Here is a 13,554-nt window from a genome sequence, read left to right as displayed (position 1 = left end):
TTTACACTTCATTAACACCCGTACATGAAAACGTGCCAATTTAAACTAAGCTCCTTACGTACTTTGTCAGAAGCAAGGCTGTTGTAGCGCTCAAAGCTGTCCACACTTCCCAGGCGGCCTCGCATTCTGTTGGCTCCCTGCAAAAAAAAGGGCAAGTAATCTAACCTGGTCTTTTTCCTCTTTTTCTGAAGGTTAAGCAAAGATGGCAACACCTGTGCAAGTGAACACAGGACTGTTCAGGCTCAAGAAAAGTTTGACATAAGACCACAGCTGATGGGACAAGCACAGGATTTTACAAGCAGTGACATCTTTAGCTGGTCAAACTGTACCTTCTCCCATGTTGCTACCAGGAGTTTTAAACCTGCAACTCTATTGTCTGAATCAACTGAATATTTCCTGATATATCTGAGGCAAAATAGCTGAGTTGGCTTAAGAAGATTAGTTCAAAAAACTCCAGACTTCAGTACTGTGCACGTGCTGCTGCTAATGGATGCACCGTAATATCAACACAATTTGCTCCATATCTAGACATTTCAGACAAATTCAGTCCACCTGCGCAAAAGTAGTTAAAGTACTAAAACTGGGAAAAAACGCTCTTTGGCTGCAAATCCATCCAAATAGCACAAGACATAAACAAGACTTTTCATTTATAGTTCAGATAAACCTGACAAGAATTTGCCAGAAATTAATGTTAGAGGACCTTTGCTGAACTTGTAATGGTCCTTTGCTTTCACAAGAAGAGGTGATAGATCAGCAATACTTTTGAATACCTTTCACTCCTAACTTTAACTCCCTGGTGATGTATGCTGTTGGACACTTCTGACTGCTGAAGTAAGTTGCTTTCAGTACTTTATCAGGAGAAAAATAGCCTAGGTTTTAGGAAAACTGTAGACAGAGCTCCTCTTGGTATGCTTGCAACTCCAGAGGAAGTTTTGTTAACATCAGCAGTATTTATTTAGCATACTTTTCCCTAGTAAGGGTTATTTTCTAGACTCAGAGTGCCCTTTAAGTACCTTATTCCATTTAAGCACATTACCAATAAATACTCTGCCTGAAGCATCTCTTCACTGACCCTCACAATAAAACAAGAGGAAAGAATAACTCACTACCTTTGAAAGCACACACTTTTGGCATTGTAATAAGGGCTTTTTGGTTAAGAAAGAACAACAACAGAAGAGGTTAGTGCATCATGGGCTGGAAGAAATCTGTTCATGAGGTCAAAGAAAGGTTATATTTATTTTCCTGAGGTACCTCATTAGGAAGTCACGGCCTGTTTTCAGTTCAAACTTCACAAAAATAAGATCAGTCCAGAAAAACAAAGAAGTGAAAAAGTGACATTCCTCTGGGACTAAATGAAGCCAGAGCACAGAAACCAGCATGTTTCCCTATGGCGAGTAGTGAGCAGCCACTCCTTCAAGTAGCTTAAAATGTCACTTGATGCTATTTATCTAGCTAAGAAGCCATCCACTTAAAGTGTTCCTAGATATCTGGTTACTACATACTTCTTTTTAACTTTGCTAAGATTGAGGCTGTCTAAGTCTCTCCCCAACATATACTGACTTTTACTTTTTATATAAACCTTTTTATCTACAAAAAGATGCTGAATGCCAACTTAAAAAAAAAAAGCCCAAAACCAACTTAAGTTTTTTCTTGGTCTCTTCACTCCTAAATGTACGTTTACATAAAGATGGTAACTTATGCATAATTAGCATCCATTACAAGATCAATACCATTTGCACCTGGCTTAAGGAGGAAAAACCGACCACAACAATAGGTATTTAGTGCTTAAATACCTTTAGGAATTAACCATTATCCATTAAGCTTGTTGTAATAGCCTGATGAAGAATATGAACTACTGAAACAGTTATTGTGTATAACATGTATGCACATAACACAGTGCCAATGCAGAGAGATATTTGTATATACTTGCTTTAATCAAATAATTAGTGTTTGAGCTGCACTGCAAATAATTTTTCTTGGTCTTGCATTGTGTAACCTTTAAGTGGATCAGCAAGGATGAACCCCTGCATGTATCATAATTTCCTGCAACATACTGCTGTTTCTGATCTATTGCACTGTGAGGTTAAAGATGAAACAACATTCCTCACAACAGCAAGTCCACTTCATAAATAGCAAACCTGAAATTGCCCTAATCCAAATTCAGGTGCCCCCTTCTCTTGAACTCAATCATGGACTGTGTACATCCTAACATTATAATATGCAGCACGTCAAAGTGGTCCTGGTGAGAAGAAAGATACTACATAAAAAAACCCTCAACAACTATTTTTAAGAAATTTCCCTTTAGAGACTTTTCAATTTAAGCAGTGTACTTTGTCCAATGATTTCTCCTTGACATGACCAGAGTGCCAGTATGCCTGTATATGCTTTACCGAGTTATTTCAGTGATGTATGCTTGTTCCATAACCACTGTGGGGTTCGTGACCCACCATCAGAGCTAGATTACTTTCCAGTCACATGTCCTTTGGATGTGGAAAAGAAATCAGACTCAGCAAAGGCCCAACTGTAGCTGTGACCATTTGACGATATTCCAAACTGCCAAAATTATCCAGATCTTCTGACTGTCATCACTCTCTTTTGTGCATGCTCTATCCCTCTCTTTCTCTCTCTCCATATTCAGACCAAATTCCTAGCTTGTTAAACTTGCTACACAGCAGAGGTCATATTTGACCAGGAGAGTACTAATGCCAGTTTCAGCAGAAGACCAAATTGACACCTAACTGTAAGTTCTAAGGTTTATCTCTGGCAAACACTATTTTGTTTCCTTTATAGGGAACATCTATGGCATCCTACGTTTGTGGGTTACTTTATGACAAGCCTACGAAGCTGCAGGACAAGTGCAACTTAGTGCTTGATTTAGCATGGTACTTTTAAAATTACTAGCAGAAGGAACTTAATTTCACTACTCCAAATTATATTTAGACCTCACCATCCAGTACTCACAGCTCATCACACTTTCTCTGTAATGACACATTGGATTCCAGGCACCCAGCCTTCTTCAGTTACTCCTCTATATGCCTCTCCTCTGACTCAACCTACTAAGCAAGGGGACACTAAGCAAAATTTGCAATTCAGACTTCTTTATTAAAAGGCTATTTCATATAAGAGAGTTTCAGTAATTATCTGCAATTTCACATCATATCTGGCTAGGAACATTAAAATGAAGAACAACTCACTTTTTAAGACTATTGCTTATTTATTCCCTGCAAAAGGAACTTTGTAACTACTTTCTGAAGATTCTTGGTGCCTACTAGAAGCACTTTTAGCTATGAGACCTAAAGCATTACTTCTCAGAAAGGAAAGATTTCCACTATATGCAGGTACACTTATTCACACTTTCAAAAAATGATGTCTCTTTATGGGATCATAAGAGATAAAATTAAGTTTTATTCTGAAGCAACACATCTGATAATGCTCAACTAACTCGCCACCTACAATGAATGTTCATTATTCAGAAATTTGTCCTTTTTCCACCCTGTACGTGTGGCCTTACCATAAACTTTCTAGTGCAGTTAAGTCACAATCAATCCAGCTGTAACTCTCAGATTTCACAATAGGGTTATTGCTTCATTAAGCATTTATCAGACTGAGGCCAAAACAACAAAAAAAATCTGATAGGTCTTTACTGTCAAGGGTATCTGGGAGAGCTGATGACAATGAGTTGTTAATCTTACCCTCGAGAAGATATTTTCCAGAGAGCTAGTCAAGGATTTCTTGGCCTTGTTTTTCAGAATGTCAAGTTTAAACCTGCCACCACTGGTGGTGCTTTCTGGAATCGAACTGTTAGAAATGACCTGTTGAAATGAGCAAGGACACAACTCAGCTTTGGCAATTCTTTTTTTAATCGCAAAGACTATTTCCAACGACTAGAGTTGAAACCAAGTTACATAATAAAGAATATACTATTGGCTCTTATTAAAAGAACACCACAAACCCATCACCTCTCTCCGAAAAAACAAACCTAAACAAAAAGCCAAAACACACTCCCAAAACACCAAATCCACAGTTAAATGCACATTCCATCCCTAAAGGCTATATTGTAAAAGTATATCAATTTAACAATACTGTTACATGTTTCCTTTGCAAGATGAGTTCATAGTTTAAAATGAAACCTGTGGGGGGAAGTGGCAGGCCCCTTAGGCCCCTAGAAATTGAACCCATAGACGAACATAATATATTGGATGGCATAAGACCGTTCCCGTGAGAGCAGAGGAGCTAATTAACCATTCCCATGAACAGTGCAGCCTTGAGAAGCTGGAAGTTAATTGGAAAGGTGATAAGTAGGTTTAGGGAGGATAAAATGTACTAGGACAAGAATGTTGGCTTTGTTCATGGTGCAGGCGCATAGTGATGATGTTTTGTAGAAATTATGTTATTACAGAAAGTGTGTGAGAAAATGTGGGTTAGCTGTCCTAATAAAGGATGCTGCTGCGCTGATGTGGCAGACAGCTCTTGTCTCAGCTCCTTGTGCAGCGTGTGTATGTGTGTGTGTGTGCTTTTATATCGGCCAAACTTAACTACTACAATAGATACCCCGCGACAGAAACCAATGCTCTCTTCATTTCTATTCTCCCTGAATATAACTGCTTGGGAGGGGGGATCAAGGAAGAAAGAAAAAGAAGAGGCATACTCACACTGTAAAGAAATATAGATCTAAAAGTATTTGGTTATCTTTCTTCCCTTCTTTTCTTCCCCTCTCAGCTTATAAAACCCAAACATGCCACTATAAATTAAATCAAATTCTTCTCTCACAGTCCTCTCTTAATTGCAATATCCAGCTTCAATTACTCCTGACCAAATAAAGCAGTGGTCCTGCTAGGACCATATACATTAATACTGTATTTTAATAGACTGGGAAGAGGGAGAGGGATAATACAAAACCAAGCTTTACCGATGGTGCTTCACCAATGTGAATGTGTGTTTTCTGCTTAGTTTCACAGAGTTGACGGAGATGTAAGATCACAAGTTCATTTTCTTCCTGGTCATTGTCAGGCTTCATTTTCTGTCAGTAACAGCAAAGAAAGGAAAATTTGTCTTTCAATTCATGATTTGATTATTTTTTCTTCCATATGTATATATTCTTTGAAATTAATATACTGCTACACCAAATCCCAGAGTGTGCTATTATTGTGTCAAATTGCAATACTGTCTGTGGGCTCTCATTCTCCTGAGTAAAAGAGAACTAAAATGGAAACACCTTACAGGCTGTGGAGAAAAGGGAGCCTTACGCCCATACATTTTGTTTTCTAAAGTTGTTTACCGGTGTATAGTCTTATAAGTGGCATAAGGAACCCAGGAAAACCAAACAGCCATTCTATTCTTCAGGCAACTAGAGAGGAGCAGAGCCCTTTGGAAGCCTAAATCATTGTATACTTCATCCACTTAAGTATATCTGCTTACACAAGAATGTTGCATCCAAATAAGTAAAAAAAGACAAAATCTAAAAATGCCAGACATGTTCCTGATACCTGCATGTCTCATCTGCTCTCAACCCACTCCCACATCACTTTCAGGTGGGAAAATGTGTTTACAGATGAAAAACTAAGCTCAGAAGAAAAAAAAATACACTCTGGGTAAGAACACAGAGCATCTCAGCAAACTTGGGAAACAAAACTTTTCTACTAGCAGTGTATCATATATGGGGTTAAGTTGGAGCATGATATTTCAGTATGAAATGTTTGGTGGAAAAGCAGTAAATTCTAAATCAACTACATAACAAACTAAATGTAATCAAAAGCAAGAAAATCTAGTTCATTTTATCATGGTCTTTTTCAAATTTGGAAGAACAGTTTCTAAGGTATTACCTGAACACGTTCAAAAATGTCTGCTTGCTCATTATCAGTTAGTGATGACAGATGTCTCTGAATTACAAGTTTGGCTCTTGGTGGATAGAGTCCTGGGAAAAGAAAGGACCATTAAAGCTTCTAGATTCTCAAATGATCTCTCAAAAAACTTTTGAGCAAAATGACAGCAGAAAATATAAACCTGCATTGGAGTTCCTACAAGTTTAATGTATGACAGTTGTATATCCACAGTATACATGATAAAAAATAATTCAGATTTTGCTAACCACATGGTTTTGTCTTCATTCTTTAGCAGTAAAAATACAAGTAGCAGCAGCTTAGTGGCTGGTTCCTATGTAAAAGGTTGTGCTCCCTACCCAACTGATGGCTTCTGTCCTAGTACCAAGAGATCACTGACAGCTTGAAATCTGACAACTGTATGGGAGAGGAGGAGGAGAGGAACAGATCAGGGTTGTAACTGAGAGATAATCCATGCATAGGATACTTGGAAGTTTCCAGATGCTTCTTACTGAAAGACTTAGATGCATTTCTGGACAAGGAAATGATAAGGTAGAGGTCATACCAGAGAACTGAAGACACTTTAAAAAGCAAGAACTGCATAAAAGCTGTGGAATAAAGGGAAGAATTTCTGATATTCAATAAAATGTGCAAATTTTCTCACAGAGCTCATTCTAGGAAGCTACAACAAATGTGGGTGAAAACAAATCCCACATGAAGATATGTTTTTTCCATCCAAGGTACAAATTGTTCATAGAAAACTGCAACCAGAACAGATAAAAGACTTTTCCAAAGTCATGAAGCTTTAGGTTTGATTTTGACAAACTTCTAGACTCAAAACAAAGCAGATGGATAAAAACAAAGGGACACTAAAGCCTTTCAGTCAGTAAGTACAAAGTTTATGAAACTACTATTACAGTACTCTAGTTGTTGTCCTAGGAGAGATTTTATTTTAATACTGGATACTTATCCTGCAAGTACCCGTGTTCAATATACTTAACTGCCTTATACAGCAGCCTATATAGTCTATCATTTACAGAAGGTTTTCCCAGTTAAACTTTATCATTTCCAAATATGTGTTGTTAAACCCAGAAAATACCAGTCACAACCTAACAAAATTTCACTCCACTAGGATTTTATACTTTGCTTGTCATCCACCAGAGGGAAGCAAGTAGTAACAGTGACTTTCAATGAATGGGAAAACTGGCAATATTGAGCACCATCATCACCAGACCAGAAGATACAAGACTATTTGTTTTTTATAACACACTTGCCTTTTTTTTTTGCATACAATACTTTGCAAGGACACATAGTAGAGTGACTATAAAAATAGGATCCTAACTTTTTTGTTTTAAATTCTATCTTGTAAGAGTTTTTACATGTGTTTTGGCACTCTTCATTTTCAGAGAAACTACAAAGATTTGTCTATTCATATCTGAAGTCAGGTAGTTGCCTTAACTTTATTTATTAGATATGGCCTGAAGTTGTGTTAGGGGGGTTTAGGTTGCATATTAGAAAAAAGTTCTTCACCTAGATAGTGGTTGGATGCTGGAACAGGCTGCCAGGGAAGTGGACACAGCACTAAGCCTGACAGAATTCAAGAAGCATTTGGATGATTCTCTCAGGCACATGGTGTGACTCTTGGGGATGGTCCTGTGCAGGGCTAAGGGTTGGACTCATCATATTCTGTGATTCTTTGTAGTTTCCTAACTTAATAGTTTATTTCCCCATAATATAACTAGGTTTTGAAGTGCATGAGAGAATAAACACAAAGAAGGAAAAAAATAACCCCACACAGGAAAGAAGGAACACACAGAAAAGTAAGATCCTTTTAGATCACAACTGTCTTTTTATGACTCATTTCAAAAGCATGCAAAAACCCAAACAAATGGAAGGTGAACTGGTGGGTTTTGCTGCTCTGCTTAACGTTCAAGAAAGGTATGATGATGAAAGGGTATGTATTTATAACAGAAGCTATACTATATTCAGTTGCAGTATCATTACTGCTAACACCTCCAACTAAATACAGAGAGTGCAAAGTGATGGTAAGAGTTGTTTATTGGGATATTTTTCTCTCTGTTCTTGCATGAAGTTATTCTTCTACAATAATCAGCAAAACACAATTAAAAAATAAATTCAGCTTCTACCTTCAATTCTTTCACAAAGTTTGTGCAATGAATGCATAGGGCAGGCCTCACACAGTTTAATCTGTGTCTTGGCATTTTGCAGGGCAGCAGCAGTGCTAAAGGCTTGTTTCAGGGTCAGCATTATCTCATCAACCTGTATGGGAGGGAGAGAAAAGAGTATTTAAACAAAAATGCATGCCATATACATGAAATTAGATTTATAAATCATGTCATAGACAGGTAGTTCAGAATTTAAAAAAAAAACCAAACACAAAACCAGACAAAACCCTTTTACTGTCTTCTAAAGAGATCAAGATTGTGTTCTCAGCTTTCTACCTGTTCTGTAGATACTTACCATCTTTAAGTTCAGCCAGACAGTGTAATTTTGAGTATGTGACTGCAGCTACTCAAGCTTACTGGGAAGGCACTCACTGTTTTAAGAAGCTGCAAGTGGTAATTTTTTGCTTGAATATATGCTGGCTAAATAAAAAGCATTAATCTCTTTAGCTTCAAGTTTTTCCTGTAAACTGCATGTGTTCCATTCAACAACTTTCCTCCCACCCCTATACCATTTTAGCATAAACCCCTACAGACTCATCCCTGCTGCCAGACAGGAGCTTCCCACAGCAGTTCACTTTTCTCTAGGCTACTAGACTAGCTACCAGCTTCATTACAATCACAATTTATCTTTAAGTACTTCTGGCCTGCCTTGCATTCTGCCCTGATATTTCCTCTACTGCTGCCACAAATACAGCACTGGAAAAGCTCAAACTTTTATCTAAGAAAGGTTGAGGTGACAGCAGTTCTCCATATTCATTCAAATATGCTCCTAGACCTTGTATACAAAGCACTTGGAGGTCCCCTGTCTGTATTTCAGGGGAACACAATGTTTATTAAAACCTGTTTCCTGAGTGTTTGCATAAGCATGGAAAGAAGGAGACAACTGCTTGAGAATGATTTTAGGAAAGAAATCAGTATCCTACTTCAGAATCAGGTCCTCACTCTACTTGTTACTTTTTTTATAAGTAGGAAGAGAAAAGATGAAATGTTTCAGACCAAAATCATGTAGTTTAACATTGAGAACATAGACACCTTTTTGAGGGGTTTGTCTCTTGGGAGAAAAAAACGGAACGTGAATGTAGAAATCTGAATTAGTTTGTGTCCCAGTATGTCCAGATCTTTTTTGTTTGTTTTAAAACCCATAGTTTTAAGCATTACCAGCAATTTCTGGGTGCTTTTTCTTCTTAGCAATAAAGCAGGACATTGAACAGTGAATATCCATCTCGCAACATGGACTGTTAAGTTTTTTAAGTGGGCTACAATCCCCCTCCAGTGGAAGATCCAGAGAACAGTGCTAAGCATAAGGATTATGACTACACTAAAGCCATGAGAATTGTAGCACAAACCCTAACTAGATTTAGAGCAAATATACACAAGCTTACCAACACAGCCTGCCTGACAGCAGAGAATCTGGAAAGCTCTGCCCTGCCACAGTCAAACTGCCACTGGGGTCCAAGCAATTGCATCTGAAAGTAGCTCAGGAATCTTCATTTCATATTGCAAAGTGGGCATACCCACACATATCAGTACCAGAATATGTAAAGAGGTTCATAAATACATGGAGGTTTTATATACCACTTAAGCCTTTGAATTATGCATGGTCAGATTTATCAGTAGGTCAGATGTAACATTTTCTGTTAGTACAATGATAGAGCTGATTCCATAATAAGCTCCCATTTTGATAAAAGCGCAGCCTCAGCTGCCATTGTACATCTAGGGCTGTTAGCTGTTTGAAGTTTTACTGATGTAAATCTATTCACTCTGAAGCTAGTCAATGGAAAACTTACATTTTCAGCTAACTGGAAAAGAGATTTTTAAGTTTAGCTGAAAAAGAGTTAGCAGCTGTTACCACAGTCATCGGGGACAAACACAGTTCAGAACAGAAAACAAATTCTTTTAAGGTGTCAGAACTCTAAAATAAAAAAGTAGTCAAAATTATTTCCTGTTTGCTCTCACATTATTAAGTTACCTGTTATCAGTTAAAATCAGTGCTACCTGGAACTTCAATTAATTGATACATACTTTATCAAATGTCCAATGGACTTTTTCATAATCACACACATCCATACATACTATGTTTTTCTTCTTCTATGATCAGATACAGCTATTTTCTTCTACTGAGGAACAAAACAGACTACAGGAAAAATCCTAAAGCCACATGCATGGTAAAGACACATGCAGGATCAGCCAGTAGTTTAAACCATACCAGTGTATGTTTGGGTTTTATCATAAGCTTTGTTACTAATTCAATACGTTTCTACATGTTTAATGGAGTACCACGTCTCTCAACAGTTAGAAACTGAAGAGTTACAATCAAATACAGAGTCCAAATATGCTCATGTTCTGCACACATGAACACACCCATATGGATTTTTTTCTATTTGTTACTGATATATGCATCAGCAGGATATGGTTATGTAGGAACAGAATGTAGCACTTCCTACTGCATATTTGCATATGCACAGCTGCACAGTCTTGCACCTGGGAAGATGTGACCACTGAGGCTCAATTGACACAGCAGAATAACAGAGACTCACATTGTTTAGGAAATACCTTAGAAATCCTCTGATGAAAAGATCAGGATCATTAATAAATACTCACCAGAGACTCACTTGCACACTGGAACACATAGCAAACATATTGGCTTAACCCAGATTCCACAGATTCCCGGCAAATGAAACCAAAGTGATCAACATGTTTTATACCCTACAAGAGTTCAAAAACAGCATTAGTGGACTATTTTATAAAGAGGTTTAGTTTCCAAAGTGATCCTAAAAATAGTTGTCAGACTCCAACACTTTCTTGTCCATGCAAAAATTTGAGAAACTATAAATGCATGCTCCTAATTATCTATTTTACAACTACTATCATTACCTTATAAATTGCTTTCTGTGTTTAAAAGTTACATAAATATCTTTACACAATCAAAACAGAAGTTACAAAGCGATAGACCTTGACCTGAATTTCTTCCATTAGAAAAACTGGATTTTCAGGGAAGTGAACTAAAGATTTCTAGGTTATATTTGGAATTGCCTCCACAGTGAAAACTTGATGTAATAAGTCCATGCTAAAACACAGGATTGAAGAAGCAACAGAGTAGCAACAGACCTTTGCTTTTCTGTAATACATGTTACAATTACACCAGAAGAAAAAAAGGTAGAGAATGAGTGGTGACATACAGAATTCCAACCAAATTCTGAAATAAATTCTTTGAGACTGATTTACATACCAGAAGTTTCAAGACTTACTATATATTACTACTGATGTTTTCTTTTAAGATCTTAGTCTAACGACTTGACAGGGAACATTGCCTTGCTAAAAACAGCACTAAGAAGATCAAAGAGAGCAGCTTCCTAAGAAACACTATATTTCCCGTCTCAATTCATGGAACATGAGTCACTATTGTTAAAGCTTTTGCCAATGTTTTTATCATCTCAGTATAGTAATAGTAGATTTTCTCCAAATGAAAGCCTAATCTCTCAAGTTCAAATACAACAGAAAGCAGAACTTGTTTGCTTGGATCCATCTCCAAAGAAAACACCTATATCATAAAAGAGAGGAGGAGGCAAAGCAACTTGCCTGTCACTACAGAAAACACTCTCAACAAAATTGGAAATGAAGTACGTGACAGACTGAACATAGCGTCACTACATGCTGTCATTTTAAAAAACAAAATTCCAAAAGTTCCATTTGTGCCACTTAAAACTTAACAGAGGTGCAGAGGGTGTCTAAAATGACACTAAGGGCATTAGTTTAACGATGGTCCACAGTAATGCTGACTTAACTAGACTTATTTTCTCATGACACATGAAGTCTTCCAAAGCATAAAATAAAAAAGGTCAGAGGTATACACATGTTGATCTGTAGATAGATCAGTGAAGTGTTGCGGTCTGTTTTGTGAAGAAAACGTGTTTACTAAAGGTGGTTTGGGGAGATTCCAGTTCCCTCACTGCTGACAGTTCCTGAACAGGCCTACTGCTCTCTGACTTCTCAGTCTCAAGAGGAGAACATTTGAAAGGAGAGAGAGATGTGACACTTGCACTACTGAGGCATAAACACCACAGTATGTTCCTCAATCAACACTACTTTCATCACATTTCTCAAAGAGTGTGGTTGGACTTGACATGACAAATGAACCAAGTTTTTTGTTGTTCTGGGTTCCCTCAAGGTCAGCAAGGCTGCAACAAGAAAACTTCTACAGCTGTCTGATACCTGAGTTTAGACAGCACACACACAGAGGTTTATCATCAATTATATTTGCTGCTTTGACAAGTATATGGAGTGTGGATAATTAATTGAATGTAGCAGATCAACCACACTTAATCTAATAAAAAGTACCTTTATTAGACCAGACTAAGAGAATCCAGAAGGCAAACTGACCAGAACATCTCCTTTCCATTGTTTGTAAAGCTTTAAAGAACAAACACTCCTAACCTTCAGTCCACAATACACAGTAAATCACTGCCCTGTAAATTCATAACAGAGAAGCCCTGTGGCTAGCATCAAGTTCTTAAAAGAAGAGCTTTATGCAACCAATACTTAGTCTTCAATAAATTAGTTTCATTTCTATTGAACACAGAACCCCCTCAACTTCTCTAAAGTAGCTGGTTTGCATTAAAAAAAGAAATCAAACAAATCCCCCCAGAGTATTGTTAGAGATATTCAAGAATGCAAAATAACAGAAGCTTTGCTCCAAATGAAAGTGAAGAGGCGGTGTGAAAAACTCCATCTCCAAAGTCCAACACACAGCATTACTTGACACTATTTATTCTACACAACTATTTTCCTGAAGGAAAGCTGTGCTTTGAAAGTCTGCCACGGTCTTGCTGGTCACCACACTTTAAAGTCAGCAGAACAAAGGTTGTTCCTGCTTAGGACTGTTTTGTTTGACTATTATCAGTACGTATATACAACCTAGGAGCCCAGTACCTAAAGCTGAAGTGTCATATTTACTCAGTTCAGTACACCCAAAAAGCAGAAGACCAAAGCTGTCTGCAAATTCTGCTTTCCTTATCCCTTCTTTAAGAATCTCTTTGATCTGCATTTATTATAAAGCTATTACTACATCATTGTTTGATTATATTGTCCCATTCTGTATTTGCACTAGCCTTTTTTCTCTATGAAAAGCAATACAAACTGTAGTTTAACAGTAGAGTCAGGATCTAGGCCTTTAGTAGCTCAAGACTCCACTTGAGTTACAAGTATTGACCAGTTCTTAATTTGTATTAGCATTGGTAGACCAGTCATGCAAGAGCAGATTTCTTAATAGCATTAAAATGAAAGCACTTGGGAGTGAAATATAGGTTTAGAGAATGCCAGATGTGTACTTTAAACTAGAATAATAATGTTTAAGGAAGCCTGAAGTGATGCATGTGGCATGGCAAATGAAAGGAGGCAATGAAGTGAAACATCAAAACAGAAAGTGTCTGAAGTAACAGGTACTGAACAGCAACAAGACGGAAACGTGAATCCCTCAGCCCTGGCATTTAACTTTATAAGAAAAATTTCTTTATTACTGGACATAGCTAGGTACACCTATTGCCATATTC

The 13,554-nt window shown here is 37.5% G+C and overlaps 1 protein-coding gene across 4 annotated transcripts in view; it reads right to left on the bottom strand.

The window, feature by feature from the left end:
- Nucleotides 1–13,554, bottom strand: part of TBC1D4 (TBC1 domain family member 4) — a 556,453-nt gene that overhangs the window by 485,287 nt on the left and 57,612 nt on the right. For all 4 annotated transcript variants that reach the window (XR_007903340.1, XM_051780401.1, XM_051780402.1 and 1 more), the window contains exons 4-9: nucleotides 10,607–10,711; nucleotides 7,967–8,099; nucleotides 5,823–5,914; nucleotides 4,910–5,020; nucleotides 3,693–3,812; nucleotides 63–137 (exon numbers count right to left, since the gene is read on the bottom strand). Coding sequence is in view for 3 of the 4 variants with exons in the window: in XM_051780401.1 (XP_051636361.1) it covers nucleotides 63–137; nucleotides 3,693–3,812; nucleotides 4,910–5,020; nucleotides 5,823–5,914; nucleotides 7,967–8,099; nucleotides 10,607–10,711 (636 nt within the window). In the remaining variant the exon portion in view is untranslated. The remainder of the gene's footprint in view (nucleotides 1–62; nucleotides 138–3,692; nucleotides 3,813–4,909; nucleotides 5,021–5,822; nucleotides 5,915–7,966; nucleotides 8,100–10,606; nucleotides 10,712–13,554) is intronic.

The sequence above is a fragment of the Manacus candei genome, unplaced genomic scaffold (genome assembly GCF_025592945.1).
Source record: "Manacus candei isolate 608988 ecotype Guabito, Panama unplaced genomic scaffold, ASM2559294v1 h1tg000014l, whole genome shotgun sequence".
NCBI classification, from domain to species: domain Eukaryota; kingdom Metazoa; phylum Chordata; class Aves; order Passeriformes; family Pipridae; genus Manacus; species Manacus candei.
Note: the sequence above shows the minus strand (reverse complement) of the source record. Positions and strands in the feature narration are given on the sequence as shown.